This window comes from Phyllostomus hastatus, unplaced genomic scaffold (genome assembly GCF_019186645.2).
Source record: "Phyllostomus hastatus isolate PE091 unplaced genomic scaffold, TTU_PhHast_1.1 phas_contig_210, whole genome shotgun sequence".
NCBI lineage: Eukaryota > Metazoa > Chordata > Mammalia > Chiroptera > Phyllostomidae > Phyllostomus > Phyllostomus hastatus.
In genome coordinates, this window is record NW_025333737.1 from 4,588,070 (window position 1) to 4,604,931 (window position 16,862).

Below are 16,862 nucleotides of genomic sequence, written 5' to 3' on the forward strand. Positions count from 1 at the left end.
GGCATCGTGTGGACAAGACCTGGGTCCCTGCACTGGCCCAGCGGCTGGCAGACCCTACACACTGAGACACTTTCCCAAGTGGAGCCACCAACAAGCCCTCCTCTGGGTCAGCTCCTCCTCACCCCACCTTCCACCTCCTCCCACTGATGACCTGCCTTGCCCTCTGGCCTCCTGGCCCTCACAGGCTCTGGCCCAGCCCTTGGCCCCTCTCAGAAGCACGGGGCTGCTTCCTGGCTGCAAGCCTGTTACCAAGCTTCCTGTGAGACGTTCCTCCCAAAGAGCCTGAGTCTGGCTGCTTTCTCCCACACCCTTGTGGGGTTTGTGGGGACCCACTGAGAGCAGAAATGGTGCCCCATCCAAGTGTGCCTGCGCTCCCTCCTTGGCCAGGACATCCCCAATTCCAGAAACCCAAGTGTCTCCAACACAATTGATGAACCACAGTCATCCCGTGCACGTGGGCCACCAGGGATATTTCTTTCTCACTTTATTTGAAGGACAATGGGAAAGGGGGACCTCCAGCTGAAGAAGGTCATGTTTGTTGGTGGAGACCAGCAGGTGTCAATCAGGGTCACTTTTTTGGACAGGGGCAAGGGTTGGTGATGGTACAAGAAAGGGTAAAGGTTAGAGGAAGAGGAAATCTGAAGAGACCACCTCCCTTGTGAGTGACCAGCTGGTGGCTTGAGCCTCAGGAGAACTTGAATGGAGGCTGGGAAATGGGATCCAAGATAGACAAGGGGTAGCCTGGGAGTGTGAGAAGGCCCACGACCCTCCCTTTGTGCCCAAGGGACAGAACATGGGTCTTCATCCTGCACACGCCACCCCCTTCCTTGGGTGTTAGGATTGGGCAGCAGGAGTCACAGGTGGTGCCCAGGCTGAGGAAGGCAGTCCCAGCCAGCTGCCTTCCGGGGGAGAAGGCAGCCCTCCCCCAGGCGGGCTGCAGCCAGAAGCAGGGCCATACAGGGACCCGGTCACACCAGATCCTGGGCAGGCTGGGAAGGGCAGGGAGGGGATGGTCTGGCACAGGGAAAGGAAGGTGGAGGTGATGAGCAGATCCAGACAGCGGCGTGCTCCAGCTGACTCCCCAGGGCCAGGAATCCCACCTATGTTTGCACATGTGTCAGCTGGAGGTCGCCTCCCACTTCTAGGTTGTTGATGAAGGGCAGGTTCTTCAGGCGGTGGTAGTAGTCAAACAGGTGCTGACCGTTCACGGCCACCTTGAAGCAATGACTTTCACACATGATCCACACCTGGACAGACAGACGACCCTGTCATTTGTGGTGCACTTGGAAAGCTGGGAAACCTAAATGCAGGCTGGGTCTCTTCCACCCTTCCTGCCTTCCTCTAACATGCATTGAGCACACCCCACACCCACATCCATCACACGGATTTACTCTTCACAAACATGCTCTCCTTCCTGACCTTTTACATATTCTGTTCCCTGGGCATAGAATGCCCTTCTCCCACACCCCCACCTCACACCTCACCCACATGGGGACCTGCTGATGCCCCTTCAGGGTTCACCCCTCTCCAGCTGGGCTTCCCTGCCTTCTGCCCCCACCTCACCCCTCCTACTCAAGTCAGGAACCCCTTCAGGTCCTGTGCCCGCCCCCATCCTCACTCTCCCACTGCACCCTGAGCCTCCAGGGGCAGGAGCTCTGCCTTGTACCCCCCAAATTTCTGGTACCTGCACCCAGGAGTGCTCCAGGCTGGCACCCCTGCAGAGGCCCCTCCTAACTTGTCTTTTCACCCCAAATAGTCTCCACAAGGCAGTCAGAGCACATCTCGGTAAACCCCATCATCCCCCCACAACACCCAGCGCGTGCAGCACACTTCCTGTGGGCCGGGCTCTGTGCTGAGCTTGTCACAACCTGGGGTCAGTGCATTCTCACGTCTCTGAGGTCAGTGTTGCTATTAGCCCCATTTTTCCGATGGAAAACGGAGGCTCAGAGCAGCCAAGTCACTTGCTCACAGTCACACAGTGTCTCTGAGTCCAAGTAGATTGCTCTCAGGTCCAAACATACCAACTCACTCTGTTACAGTCCGGACTCCTTTCCATGCCCTCAAGGCCCCACATGGGTCGTGTTCCACCCAGGGGAGGAGTGTCAGGGCCTGTTTAAAACACAGATGCCCAGGCTCCTCCCTGCTTGGCCCCAGGCTGGGCCAGGCCTGGGTTTTTCCTTGTCAGGCTCTCTGGGTGGTTTGATTCTGTCCTTGGGGTTGGGAACCCCTGCTGTGCGATCCCAGCCTCCAGCCTCCCCGACTCCCCATTCCTGCACAGTCCACGCCTGTGACCTCACTTTTGCAGCAACAGCTTCTTCCTCCAACCTGTCTGAGAAGGCACCCCTCAGGTCTTTGTGGGTGGCTCCTTGAAACCCCAAGGTCTCCCCTGCACTGAGGCCTCCGAGATCTGTCCCCATGTCAGGCAGCGTGGCCCTGCCCGGGCCTCACTCTACCAGGTGTGTCCCAGCCTTTGTTGTCTCTGGGTCATGCTGGAAGAAGAGTTGTCTTGGGCCACACATTTGGACCCAAGAAGTACACACCAAGGCACATCATAATGTAGTTACCCAAGATTAAAGATAAGGAGAGAATCTTAAAAGCATCGAGAGAAAAGGAGACAGTTACCTGCAAAGGTGTTCCCACAAGGCTATCAGCTCATTTCTCAAAGGAAAACTAGGAGGTCGTAAGGGATTGGAAAGAAGTATCCAAAGTCATGAAGGGCAAGGACCTACATCCCGCAAGGCTATCATTTAGAATGGAAGGCAGATTAAGTGCTTCCCAGATAAGGTCAAGTTAAAGGAGTTCACATCACCAAGGCCTTATTATATGAAATGTTAAAGCGACTTATCTAAGAAAAAGAAGATGAAAAATATGAATAGTAAAATGACAACAGTCACAACTATCAACAACTGAAGCTAAAAACAAAAACAAAGATGAACTAAGCAAACAACTAGAACAGGAACAGAATCACAGAAAGGGAGATCACATGGAGGGTTAGCAGCAGGGAAGGGGTTTCGGGGAGAAAGGGGGGAAAGGTACAGGGAGTAAGAAGCATAAATGGCAGGTACAAAATAGACAGGGGGAGGTTAAGAATGGTATGGGAAATGGAGAAGCCAAAGAACCTAAATGTACAAACCAGGCACAGGAACTGAAGAGTGATTGCTGGAGGGAGGGGGTGAGGGAAGAGGGGGGTAAAGGGGAGAAAACATGGGACAACGGTACTAGCATAATCCGTAGAATATACTTTAAAATAAATACATTGCAATCATAATCACAAAATATCTGATAATGTTTTAAGTGAAGTTTCGATTTTGTGTGGAGCCGATTCACAGCCGTCCTGGCTGCATCGCCCTCGGGTTGGACACACCCACCTGCTGCACATCAGGCTCTTTTGCTCTCAGTGAAGCACCTGTGCTGACCTGCCGTGATTCTCCCCGACCTCCACTGGGAAGTTCGGGGGCAGGACCTCACCTGCAGGCTTCATGGCTGTCTCCCCCTCCCCCAACACCAAGACTACTTCCTGCACTAAGGGGCCTGGATAACAGAGCTCATGAGTCATGAACGAATGAGTGAGTGAGTGAGTGAGTGAGTGAGTGAATGAATGACACCGCATGCTTGGGCTCGATCCTGCACTTACTGACTGTGTGACCTCAGGCGAGGACCTTGCACTTGAGTTGTTTCCTACCTGTAAACAGTGGATAACACCACCTCTTTATGGGGGACAGTAATTCTAGGACCACAACAACAAAGATCTGGTGACCACATTCTCTTCTGGGCCCAGCCCTCAAGCCCAGAGGCCTCAGCTACCATCCAGTTACTGGGGCCCACAGACACCCCCCACCCCCCGCCTCACGTGCCCTACGGAGCACCTCAGAGCTCCAGGCTGTGGCACCTACCAAGAAGCCCTGGCCTCTGGAGAAGGGCATTGCTTGGGGGAGGCCACGCTCCTCAGGCCCCCAAGAGCCGTTGATCTGCGTGTTTCGGACCACAGCGTTCTCATTGAAACGGGGGTTCAGGTGGAAGGCGATGTCACTCCCGGAGCGCAGGTTAATGTGGAACCTGGGGGCCGGCAGCTCACATGAGTCTCCTCTGCCCACCGAGCTCCCAGCCCTGCCCCTCCCCAGCCTGCCCAGAGCCAGGGGGAAGGCAAGAATGAGCTCGGGGTAGCTCTCTTCCCCAGGAGACCAGGCTTACCTCTCAGCGCTGGGCAGGACGGTGCCTGACACGGTGATGCTCTTGGAGGGGTACATCCCACCGGGGATGGCAGTGAAGTAAGGTATCGGCTGTCGGGGGAGAGGGGCAGGTCAGCCAGCAGCAGCCAGAGCAGTGACTGCTGTAGGGGGAACCTCCTGCCAGTTTCCATGAGTTCGGACTGTCCACTGAGTTTCACAACTCTATCTGAGAGTCATTTCTTTTCAAGAAAGAATCGTGATGCCTTTCCTTGGTTGTAAATGCCAAAGGGAAACTTTCCAGGGTGCCTCAAATTAATTCATGGGCTGAACTGTCATGAGAAGGACTTTGGCCAGACACAGGGGACACTGGGGCTGAGGAGGGACAGTCACGTAATGTGCTCCTGATGAAGGGACACTGTTGAAGGTGAAACCTCCTTTCAGCGGCTTCTCATTCACTTGGGTGCTGGACTCCAGCTTCCCCAAGGACTGCTCCTCATTCTGGGAGCCGCCCTTCCCCTCCCCCGCTGCCCAGCACACACCAACCCTCCACCCTCCCTGAGAAATCACTCACGTAAGTGGGGCTGGGGTACATCACAGGGGGGATCACAGGGTTCTGTTGAAAAGAGCCCAGGACACTTGGTGTGGGGGTGCGCCCACGCCCAGGCCCCACACACTCTGAGGGGGTGCTCCGACATGAAGCATCAGCCCCTGGGCCCTCCCTTCACCCCCTCTCATGGCGGCCTGGGTGGAACTTCCTGCTATAGTCCCAGACCCCACCATGGCCACCTGGCCTGGGCCCTCCACAGGTAGCTCTACTACCTCCAGAGCACCCGTCTGACTTGGAGCAGTGGGAGGAAGAGAAGCAGTGACGTTAGTCTGGGACCAGCAGTCACATCTGGGAAATGTGAGCATGCAGACCTCAGACCCACATGGGGGGGACACTGCACCCCCCTCTCAGTCACAGAAAGACCAGTTTTCCTGCTGGTCCGAGGGTCCTGCCCATTGGGCTTCTGGGCAAAGGCAGCCTGATCCAGAGTTTCTGCCAGCCCAAGGGGAGTCTGAGTTGCAAGTCTCCTGAGCAGACAACCCAGCCCCAAATGTTCCCACCTTCCTTGCTAAACTACCCCGCCCCTTCCCTGAGACTAGAGAATTCAGTCCTTGGTGAAGGGGGACATGATAGGGGCTGTGAGCTGACCAGAGTTTTCAACTTACAGAGAGCATTTGTCCAGGCGCACTCTGCATGGTATGGATGACTGTTTGAGTCTAGAGGAAAGAAAAGAGGGCTTTAACTAGCTCTCACTGGTGTGAAGACCACCACCTGCCACCAGAGGGCACCATTTCACACACACCCTGGGAGTGGGCTCAGAGCCAGTAACCAGCTCAATGGCCCTGACAAGACCCTCAGAACTGGAGCACAGAGGTCTTTCTCTTCTCAAGGGGATGAGGTAGGGGCAAAAGATTCTTCTGGAGAAGAAATATGGATTCATTTGTGGCCGCTAGGCGATTCAGCTCGTCTCTGGGTTCATCGGGTGAGCCAACTACCCCTGCCACCCAGACCTGCCCACTGCCACCACCACAGTAGGGCCCATGGTCAAGGGGAATGGCCCCAGCTGCCCCTGACCTGTGGTGGAGGCCTAATGCCTGGCCCTGCCTCCGCCTTCTAACCCACAGGAGGTTCCAAAGGGACAGTGAGACACTCACCATGGGAGCTGCGCTGGCCTGCCAGAACCCTGAGGGCTGACGGGGACGAGATCATCGAGATGAGAGTTAACTTCGGTGCCACACGAGGCAGAGACGACAGCAGAAACTGGTAAGAACACTTCCCCACACTTACCCTCACTTCCCTCCTGCTCCCGAGCAAGCCGTCCTGAGCCTGAGGTCAGGGCAGGGCTGCAGGGAGGGAGCATCCCCACTGGCTCCCCCAGAGACAGCACAGGTGTCGGATACACATGCAGAACACAGGGCTGGCCTGCGCTCCCAGAGAGGCTCAGCCACCGATGCCTTCCAGCATCACGTTCCACCCAGAAGGTGCAAACTAGCATTTACCGAGGGCTACTGTGTGCCAAGCTCCTGCCCAGGGTTTATGAGGGAGGCATCCTTAGCTTCTGCTCCGCTTGGTGACACAACCAGGCTCAGAAAGGTTCAGCAGTTGCCCAAGCCTGTCCAGGTGGCCAGTGATAAAATGCAAATGGGCACCCAGCAGTGCCTGACTGTATCCAGCATCCCTGGTCCTCCCCAGGCCAGGGCCAAAGTCCGGCTGCCCAGCAAGGCTTCCTGGAGCTCCTACCTGCACGGTGCTCCACCTGCACCTTGCTGGGCCACAGGAAGGCTGGGTAGAGGCCTTGCCCTTTTTCTCCACTACTCAAGTGACCAAAGGAAGGGCCTGGCCCCGCCCTTTTCCTGTCCTGGACCCTGTTCCCAACCAGCAAACTTGTCCTTCCTGCTCTGGCTGGGGTCCACTTCTGCTGGCTATGCAAACCACATTCCTCATTCATTTCTCCAGTCCCTCCTGCATTCCACGCCCTGTGCACAGGGCAGGGGACACACAAACTGCCAAGTCACAGTTCCTAGCTCCTGGGTGTGGGGAGGGGGTGTGTGGAGTGACAGGGACAGACATGTAAATACAGTTACAACAGGACATGGTGACTGGCATAGCACAGAGTTGTAAAAAGTCCGAGAGGACTGGATGTGGTGGGGCATCCTGCATTCTGCCCCACAGGGAAGGTGGCCTGAGGCAACATTTAAGCACAGCATTAAAGGGGAGTTAGTGACAGCTGGGGGTGAAGTGGCCATGGGGACTTTTGGCACCAGGACAGCAGATGCAAAGCCAAGGTGGCCGCAGACAGCCTGGAGGGAGCAGTGGGGGCTGAGTGAGTTTAGTTTAGTGGGTGGGATGGGAGGCCCGGAGGTGGGCTGGGCTCCTGGGGTGAGGGTCCTCCCCATCCCACTGGGGAGTGTGGGCACTGCCGAGAAGGGCTTGGGGCCTTTGGGAGTTTTAAGCAGGGAGAGGATGTGATCGGATTTGCTTGTGAGAAGGTCACTGTGGCAGTGGGTGAGTGTGAGGGGGCGAGGGACCAGTGGTCTGGACCAAGGCACCAGCTTCAGGAAGGAGAGGCGTTGACGTGCTGGAGAGATATGAAGGAAGGGAGGGAAGAACCAAGGACGACTCCCAGGTCCCAGCTCTGAGTGCCAGGTGGATGGAGACAGGGGGGCTGGGGTGGGCAGGAAGGAGCCTGTGGCCCTGGCCGGCCTGCTGCCTGGAACCAGCCTCTGTCTCAGACCTGCTGTCCTTCCAGCTGGCTCCCTGCCGGCCCGGTTCTCATATGAGACTCACTTTCGGTTTGCGCCCCTTGGGCTTGGGTGGGAAACAGGCTGTCTGGGAAAATTGCATCCCGGAGAAGGCAGGCTGGACAAGGATGATGCGGGTGTTCTGTTAAAACAAAAAGAGCCTCGGGGTGAAGAGAAGCGCTAATGGAGCCAAGGAAGGGCGAAAGGCAGGCTCCAGGGCAAGAGGAGAGAGCAAGGCAGGCAGGGAGGCAGGAGGGGCCAGCAGGGGGTAGGGAGGGGATGGGAGGGGTCAGGACCAAAGAGAGAGGAGCTCATATTGGTGAGGGCCTAATGGGACCTTTTCTCATCTCAGCAGTGCACCCAAATGCCAGAAAGAGTGCCAACTGCCCCCATGCAGCCTTGGGGGCCCTGCAGGAACGGGACCATGAAGCCCCCTTCCTCCTAGTCCTTACACCACACCTGAAGGTCAGATTTCCATGGGCTCTCCTTCAGGCCACCAACATCTTTGGTAAAAGGCACATAGAAGCGCCACCCCAACCGCTGTTCAGTGCAAGTGGAGCGGCACCAAGTGCATTCCCGTCGGTGAGCAGCAGTCAGCCCGCTCAGCTCCCAAGCACAAAGCTCCTCCTGAACTTTCAGAGGTTGGCAGCACAGGCAGAATTGCCAACCACAGAGAGAGCATCAAAGAGTCCCTGGTGTGGGCCCCTGTGGGCCATTGCTTGTTTAAGATTTTATTTATTCATGTGTAGAGAGAGAGAAACATCCATCAGCCACCTGTCACACGTGCCCTCGCCAGGTATACAACTCACAACCCAGGCATGTGGCCTGACCAGGAATCGAACCCCCGACACCTTGCCTTTCGGGACGATGCCCACCCACAGAACTACACTGGTCAGGCCCATGTGAGCTGTTTTGTGGCATCTGACACGTGTCCCCTCACTGAGCTCACACAGTAACACCAGGGTGGCTGAGACCGTGCCTCTTCCACAACTGAGCAGATGAGGGTGGGAGAGGCAAAGTCACTTGTCTGAGACCCCACAGCTGCTGACACTGGCAGAGCTGGCACCTGAGCTCAGCTTCTTTCTGGAGCAACGTGGCCTCCTAACCAGGGTGCAATGGAGAGTGACAGAGCAGAGTGATAAGAGGAGGGAGGCTGAAGCAGGCATGTGGACAGAGATGGTGACACAAGAAGGACAGGACAGGGAGCCTGAGGTATGACCCCAGAGTCACCTGGGTAGGGAACTGCCCGCCAGCTACCCTTGGGCCACCCAACAGGGCCCAAGACTGGGGTCTGCACCCAGACCTGGGACAGGTGCCGCTTGGACAGTCTGACCTGGAAGCTGATGTTGGTCAGTTTCACAGCGCCAGTGACAGAGATGGCGTCCACCTTGTGGAACGGCACTCGATGTGAGTACTGCGTGAAGAAGTTTCCATTCACCATCACCTGTCAACAAGAGTGCATACTTCAGCATTGGGGCCAGACCAGGGTGGGGAGCACAGCTGAGCCTCCAGGACCCCTGCTTCTAGAAACTAAGACCTCTCAGGTTTTCACCTCCCTCCCCTTTGGGTCAGAGCACCAGCCTCCAGGGCTGCGCCAGTTACAGGAACTCACCTGTGACCCCAAGCACATCCCCACCCAGTCAGCCCCTGGGTTCCAGCTCCTGGCTGCACTGCTCTTACCTGTTGTTTGTTTATTGAAGTAGCTTTGTCTTTCCCATCTTAGCTCACTGAGGTGTGATTTAAATATGCACATTTGAACGTGCATAAAATGCTCCTGGGGAGCAGAGGAGAGGGGACCCAGGTTGCACAGTGAGGGTATGGGAACACCCACATTCCCACAGCAAAACAGGGACACAGCCTCTGTCTCCCTGCCCAGCAGCACCGCTCTGCCTGCAAAAGCACTTACAGCCCTGTGCCAGGCTAAGCCATCCCTAGGTCCTGGGTAAGGGCTGCAACAACGTCACCCCACAAAAAATAAAGATTATGCCAAGCACCTGGAGAGCACCATGGCTACTGCCAGGGAATGGAATTAACTTGGTAGCTGAGGCCAAAGAACAGGTGGTGACTCATCCAGTCCCTACCCCCCAGTAATACAAGGCCAGGTGCCCCTGCAGGTGCAGGTGAGCATGTGTACAGTCCTGGGTCCTGTTGTCGGTGGAGGTGCTGCATGGGTGACTGCCCACCTGGCCTGAGAGGGCAGGGGCTCAGGCAGAGGGAGGGCGGGAGGAGAGTCCTGCTCACCTGGAACTCCTTGCTCTGCACCAGGAAGCACAGCTGGAAGGGATTCCCCCTCTGGAAGGGCATTTGCATCTTCCTCTCTTCTGTCCCCCAGCTTCCTTTCTGCTTTGTGTTGCAGACCACATACCCGCCCTCTTCAAAGCGAGGGTTGAAGTGGAAGGCAATGTCCTGGTCACTGAAGCCGGTCTGAAAGTTCACGACAAACCTGGGCCCAGGGACATGAGAGAGTGTTCTGGTTTATTGCCCATGGAAGGAGCTGGAAGGCCTCTTGCCCCTGACGTGCCTGCATGTGGGACCTGTGTATAGCCCGTGTGGCAGCTTTGCTCCCAGGATGCCTCTGTTGCCTTCCTGTTTGTTCACCTGGTTTGCACTGAGTGTGCTTTTGTGTCCTTATTGCATTATGTCCTTTCCAGTGTGACTTTCTAGAAATAAGTAGAAAATGGGGAAAGGAAAATGCTGACACTAGGGAGAGGAAGCATAAAACTGATGACAAATTTGTATGGAAGGCGCCAACTAGGAGTGTGCCTAGAAGCAGGAGGCCTGGGTGGAAAGTGGGCACTTGGTGGAGGGCAGCCCAGCTGTGTGTGTGCGGGAGGGAAGAGGACAAACGGACTGGTGACGTTGACGGAACAGCCCTCTGGGATTGAGGCAGAGGGGCTTCCCAGACAGGGTTAGGTGTCCAGAAGGGCCCCAGTGTGCAGTGTACGCAGACCCCACCCAGATCAGGAAAAGCCCACACCTGCCCCCACCTGGACTTTAGGAGAGGCCCTCGGGCTGTAGGAGGTCGGAGTGCCCGGCAGCCACAGGCTCTGCCCTGTTCCCCAGAGGGCCCTCTTGGCTGGGGACTGGAGCCCAGAGGATGTTTGTATTTTGAGGGGACTTAGTAATATCCGGGAAAGAACTTGAAACAGAAAGTGCCTTAAGTAAAATTAACAGCAGATTTAAACATTTCCATTTAAGCCAAATGACTTCGAGGAAATGAGGGCAGTTGTGGGTAATGAAGGAAGTGCTACTTTTGCACCTCTGGGTCTTCGTGTGCACAGTTCAACCCTAGACCATAATCATCAGTATCTGGGCTGCCTGGGACCGTGAGCTCCTGCTTCCCTGAGTCTTCGGGGCGTCTATGATAAGGGTGTCCAGATGCTACTGGCAGATGGCAGGGGTACCACCCAGTGTGGGCCTGGGCGGGGCCCTGCTCACCCAGCCTCCCCTGAGCCAGGCACAGGCAGCTTGGAGGGTGTGGGGGGAGCCGACCAGAGCTGACAGGCAGCATGGCTGGCTGAGGGCCACAGCGAGGCAGTTCCTGGTACCTGGTTGCACTGGACTGGTGCACAGTCCCGGTGACAGTGATCTGAAGTCCCTCCTGGAGGCCCCCCCATGGATGGACCCAGTGAAAGGGGACAATCTGCAGGGAGAAGAGGCAGGGTGTCAGTGGGCTGGCCTCCTTCTGGCCACGCCCCTGGCACTTGCTAGTGGCCGGCCTGGTGTGTCAGGCCTGGAGATCAGGGAACAGCTGGGAACTGAAGCAATGGTCCCAATCAGGTAGTGGCACACACACTCTGAGACTGATAAGGAGACCTCCAGGCTCTGAGTCCGAGTGACCGGGAGCTGACCTCCCATAGGAGGAAGCATATGTACATGATCCTGAGAGGGGAAGGAATCAGGGTAGAGGGAGGGGCTGCTGCTGGACCCCAGACCAAGCTCCCAGCAAAGGCCCCAAAGCTCTGGTTGAAGACTCAGAGACCCAAGGACCAAAGAGGCTGCCAGCCTATCCTAAAGCATAACCCTCAGGTTCACATGAGAAGGTCTAGAGGTAGGCATCCTCTCACCTCCTGCCCACCCCCCATTCAGCAGTGGGGGCCATGACCCATGCCCTCCAAGCAAAATGGGGTAGCACCTCTGCGTGGATGCTGTCTGCAGCCAGGGGGCAGCCTCCTCCTTCTCTCCTGTTCCTGGGCTCCCCATTCCTCCCCCAGGCCCTGAGCACCCTCTGAAGCCCTGATGGGGTGTCTCCAGGCCTCCCAGGCCCCATCAGCACAGACTTTGTCCCATTCCCTCTCCCAGGCCACTGGGAAGCAGCAAAGGCTATGGTGAGGCGCTCGTCATTGTACAGCCAGACATAGTCCAGGCTTGGGTCCTCTGTCTGCTGTTTGTTACCTCAGGGGCCTTGGGGAGCTTATTTACCCTCTCTGCCTCAGTGTGCTCATCTGTAAAATAGGGACACATCCTACCTGCTGTGTCGGACAGATGACTCAGTGAGAAAAGTCTGGGGAGGAGAAGGGCACATCCCAGCACCCTCTCCCCCACCCTCCCTCCTGGTCTCCCTGGGCAAAATCCCCACACTGCTTGCTGCTAGACTGCTAACGCTGACCTCCAGAGTGCCTTTAAAATCCAAGGTGCTCTGTGATCTGCATTGCCCTAGGGGAGAGCTCCCAGCTCCTGTCAGTTTAATGTTTTTCTTTGTTTTGTTTTTCCCTCACCCAAGGACAATTTTTCATTGCTGCTTAGAGAGAGAGGAAGGGAGAGAGACATCAACTGGAGAGAGAAGCATCGTCCCTTGCCTCCCGTTTTTGTCCTGACTGGGAATCGAACTTGCATCCTTTCCTCACAGGAAGATGCTCCCACCAACTGAGCCACACCTGCCAAGGCCCATGCTTTTCCCCACCAGGCGGCTTCTTCACAAGGAAGCACAGAACACCCTCACTCCAGGCTCGCTGGGTGCTTCCATGGACCACGGGCAGTCCTGTGCTGCTTGTGCTTCCAGCTTCCATCCTAGCCCCTGAGGAGGCTGGGCCACATGGGGCTGATGGGGGGCAGGAATGGGGGGGCAAGTCCCTCAAAAGAGGCCCTCGTGGTGGTCAGCTCTTCAGCAGAACAGCCAGGCCCCCTGACCTCCCAGGACACTTTGGAGGAAGAGGACGGTCAGTCCTGACTGCTGGGAGTGAGGGGGACACCAGAAGGAGAGCCATGTGGGGTGGATGGGTGCTCCTGGGGCTGTGGGGGTGACACCCATCCTCATTTCTGTCTGGACTGGGAGGCCCTGTTCTAACTGCTCAAGGAGGGTTTTCCTTCTGATTTGAAAAACTGTGAGTTGAGGGATTAAAAAGTAAAAACCAGCCACCAGGATAAGAATACCTCAGGGCCTGGGGGGAGCCCTGGGATCCCCCATCAAACAGGAGAGGAGCCTGAGGTGACACATTCTGACCCTGCAGCCCCCCGGAGCACTAAGCAGGCCTGGCTCAGCTTTCTCCAGCTCCACCACCAAGGAGAGCCCAGGGGACGGTGACTGCGGGGGGAAGCATGCCATGCCAGGGGCCCTGCTGAGGTGGCTGCAGTGTGAAGCCCAGGCAGCAACCCCTCCTCCAGCCTCTGTCCCCAACACTGTGCTGCTGCCCACCCGCCTGTCCCCTGACCCCACCCACAAGGGCTCAGTCAGTCCAGCTCCCCTGACCCTCAGGAAACTGTTGGCCAAGTCTGGGAGAGGCTTCTATGGACACTATGGGGTGGGGACCAGCACAGGGTGACCTCACAGGCCTCCTGGGCCTGGGGCTGCCACTTGCCTGCCTCCCCCCATTACTGCCGCTCCCTGTGGGCACCTCCCTCTCTGGAGGTAAATACAGACACCTCCCTTCTCTGCCACTTACCATCCGGGCACAGTTGGCAAGTGGCCTCAATGTCCCTGAGCCTCAGTTTTCCCATGAATGCCGTGGGGGTCATAAAGCTCAGAGTGTCTGAACAAAGCCACCTGCACACAGGGCCCACACACCTGGCACAAAGGTGCAAACCAGCCCTGTGTGTCCCACACTGCAGGGACGGCCCCATGCCTCCCTCCCTCCCCAGAGGGCCCCCTGCAGCCTCCTCTGAGCTGCCCCTGCTTGTGCACTCACCCCGCAGGGAGCAGACCCCTCAGGGGTCTTCCCTGCTGCCCTCACACCCCTCCTCAGACTAAACCTGTGAGATCACCCACAGTGTGAGGGGCTCTGTTCTAGCACCCTAGAGTGCACCTCACTGACCCCTCAGCCTGATTCTGGACATGGTTCAAGGATTCTCCCTATTTCACAGATGTGGAAACTGAGGCCCAGAGAGGGAAAAGTAGCCTGGCTGTGGTCACCTATTTCCCAGCCAGTAGATGGCTGACCCCAGGGAGGCCACCTCCAGAGGAAGGGGGCCATACTGGGCTCTCATGTGTACTTCCCTGTGTACTTCCCCTTTCATTCCCACAAACCATCAGTCTCCCAGTGATGACCTCTGCCCTCCTTCCCCTCAGTAGGAGGACAGGCACCAACTGGGAACTCAGTCAGCATTTGTCCAATGCACAGATCCGGATCACCCACCCACCCCACACTTCTGTCCTTCCGTGTTCTCCCTGGGAAGCCCCTTCCACCCCCAGCCACGCCAGAGTAGTGTCCTCAGAAACCACGAGGGGCAACCCTGGAGATGCAGTAGCTCAGCCTGGCAGCACCGCCCATCCCAGGTGCACAGAAACTCACTGGGTTCATGAAGGGAGGCTGAACGCTGCTGACATTCATCTTCCACCACCTCTGTGTTCACAGCTGCTCCTCACACCAGCCAGGCAGTGCTCTGAACTGGGGAGGAGTCAACAAAGAAATAGAAACCAAACCAATCTGCCAATAACTCAGTGGGGAGGAGCCAGGAGCCAGAGGAAATGGGTCTAGACAAAGAGGAAGGAAGGGTCCTGGGGGAGGAGGGACAAGCTTGGAGCTCAGGGTAAAGGCTTTCGCCCTAGTGCCCTTTCCTTCTTCTCCTCCTGTGCTCCACCTGGAGACTGAGCCAGGTGGGGTTCACTGATTCAGAGGCCTGGTCGCCCTGAATGACAGCGAGTTTCCAGATGCTGCTGCCCAAGAGTGAGTGGCTGTGTCTCCTGAGCACTCAGTCAGAGTGTCCAGAACACAACTGTGCTGCTGGACAGAGTCTCCCTGGTAGACGGGTGGGTGGGGGTGGAAGGCCTGGTTATACCCATTTTACACTCAGAGAAACTGGGGCTCAGAGAGCCGCAGAGATCACATGCCGTAGGTCACACAGCACAATGGTGGCAGCCTGCACTCCATGAAGATGCTGAGGTTCTCAAAGGGTATTTCTTCCTTTTAAAATCCTAGTCCTCATATAAGCATCATCATGTCAAAGACGTGTACATGATAGTGTTTCTGCTTGTAAACAGAAACCCTCACATGGAGGCCATGACTTCCCCGGCTGTAGTGCTGCCCTGGGGGCTCCTAGTTCCTGCGTGGGGAGCTCACCTCCCTTCTCCCCTCCCTCTCCTCTCCTCTCTCCCTGGTTTTAAATGGCCTCACATATGTTATTGTACCAACCGACTATTGTCAAAAAAATCACAGAGAAAAATCATTTTTTCAATAATTTCCCAATGAAAAAGCCCAGCTATCTGGATAGTAGTGACCTGTCAGCAATTTCGAGAGGCAGACAAGCTGGACGGAACATAAATACAGAGCCGTGTCTGATGTGCCAGTCCTCACACACCCAGTTTGGTTCCTCCCCAGTGTCTCCTCTGGGACCTGTACCTGGGTTTATACGAGTTTTCATCCGAGCCCGCTGGGGAATGGGCCAGTTCAGCTGTTGTTTCTTCACCAGGAACCTCTTGATCCTCAAAGTCTCGTGAGCAGACATGGCGAAGAAGAATCAGTGGCATGGACCATGATGGTGGAGAGAGAGAGACTCTTGTGTCCCGTCTCCTTCTGGGCTTTAGAATAGAGAGATGAGAAGTCTTGGACATAGCAGAACATTCCAAGAGACATGGAGGTCAGGGTGACACATTAAATAAACCGCCTGAAATGACTCCAGCATCAAGGTAAAGAAAATGGTTGAATAGAGAGTAGCAGCATTGGGGAGGAGGGGTGAGGAGCAGTGACAATAAACTTACCTGAAGTCAGGCAGGTCCCTGCAACGTGCTAGACAGGAAACCAGTGTGCTACCACCGTTCAAGCCTGAAGGAGCAGATAAGGGTCACCTAGGCGTCAGGTGGGTAGAAGGTGCCCCAGGGTCATGCATGTGTCTGCACCTCTCTTCTTTCTTGAACCTTGTCTGGATGCACCAGAGTTTTCAAAGACTGGCTTCTTGGAGAAGCTCCGGCATCCCCTCAGCCCAACCTCCACCCCTGTTATATTCCTGGATCAACTAGAATTGAACCGACTTGAGGGGCAGACAGCACTGCTGAAGCAGAAAGGAGGGAAAGGAAGACAAAGTTTTTGCAATCCTCTGCAGCACCAGGGGTTCTGGGGACAACATCATTGTTTAGTGGGATATGGAACAAGTGGAATTCTCATTCCGTGCAGATCAGACTGTGAAACATTACAACTTTGGAAAACAACTCTGGAGGGGTGAGAACATACCCCATGTCCATGGCAGCGTTACTCACCATGACCCCAAAGTGGAAAGAACACAGATGCCCATGAATGGAGGAGGAAGGAACACATGTTGGTGCCACATGATGCAGCGGCCCCAGCAATAGAAAGGAGCTGGGACACAGGAAGCATCAGTGAACCTCAGAGTGGAACAAGGACCCTGGGAGGACACGACGGCATCTTCTGAGCCCTGGAACTTGACCTGGATACTGGTCCCACAGCTGTTTCACCTCATCCAGCACACTAGGATCTGGGCATTTTATCTCTGTAAACATTATCTTAATAAGGTATTCTGGAAGAAACTCCAATTCTCCCAGGGCCCCGGGTGTCCCGGGGAGAACAGGGACAGCTAGAGTTCTAGCAGACAAGCATGAGGCATCACAGCTGCTTCGGAGGTGACTCAAAGGGAGTCTAACTGACAAGGAGAGCCCCAGGGCCCCCCCGGCCCCAGATCTGCAGGGCGGGGCGTTCTCAGCCTAACTGAGACACTGGGTGGCAGCTTCCTCCAGGTGCAGTGCCAGGGCATGGTGAGCCTCAGCACAGTGACATCACCGTGCAGTCCCGGTGACTTATTACTAGCACACAGTTCCAATCTTAAGGAGGAAAGGTGCAGCCCTAGGAAAAGTTCCTTCTCAGACTCTGTTATTCAAAATCTCAGACCCTGACCCGAGGTTCTCGGATCTCTGCAGTGTACATCGAATGAGCTGTTCAAACTGTCTGCCACTCCTCACCCTTGAGGATTGTCACTACCCAAAAACCAGAAAGTGACAAGTGTTTAGGAGGACGTGGA

General features: G+C 56.0%; 1 protein-coding gene and 1 pseudogene across 2 annotated transcripts; both read right to left on the bottom strand.

The window, feature by feature from the left end:
- Window positions 1–469: 469 nt before the first annotated feature.
- LOC123817310 (galectin-9-like) lies at window positions 470–14,312 on the bottom strand. Of its 2 annotated transcripts, XM_045836943.1 has the most exons (11): window positions 14,186–14,312; window positions 11,006–11,100; window positions 9,699–9,900; window positions 8,791–8,901; window positions 7,504–7,599; window positions 5,871–5,906; window positions 5,382–5,432; window positions 4,741–4,782; window positions 4,192–4,280; window positions 3,894–4,056; window positions 470–1,247 (listed from the first exon to the last, which is right to left on the bottom strand). In XM_045836943.1, exons 1-11 carry the CDS (start codon window positions 14,222–14,224, stop codon window positions 1,101–1,103), a joined length of 1,071 nt encoding a protein of 356 aa, XP_045692899.1. In that variant the 5' UTR covers window positions 14,225–14,312; the 3' UTR covers window positions 470–1,100. The 2 variants fall into 2 exon arrangements, with proteins under 2 accessions (XP_045692899.1, XP_045692900.1); XM_045836944.1 differs by lacking the exon at window positions 7,504–7,599.
- Window positions 14,313–15,183: 871 nt separating this feature from the next.
- On the bottom strand, window positions 15,184–15,602 carry LOC123817312 (annotated as a pseudogene).
- Window positions 15,603–16,862: the final 1,260 nt, after the last annotated feature.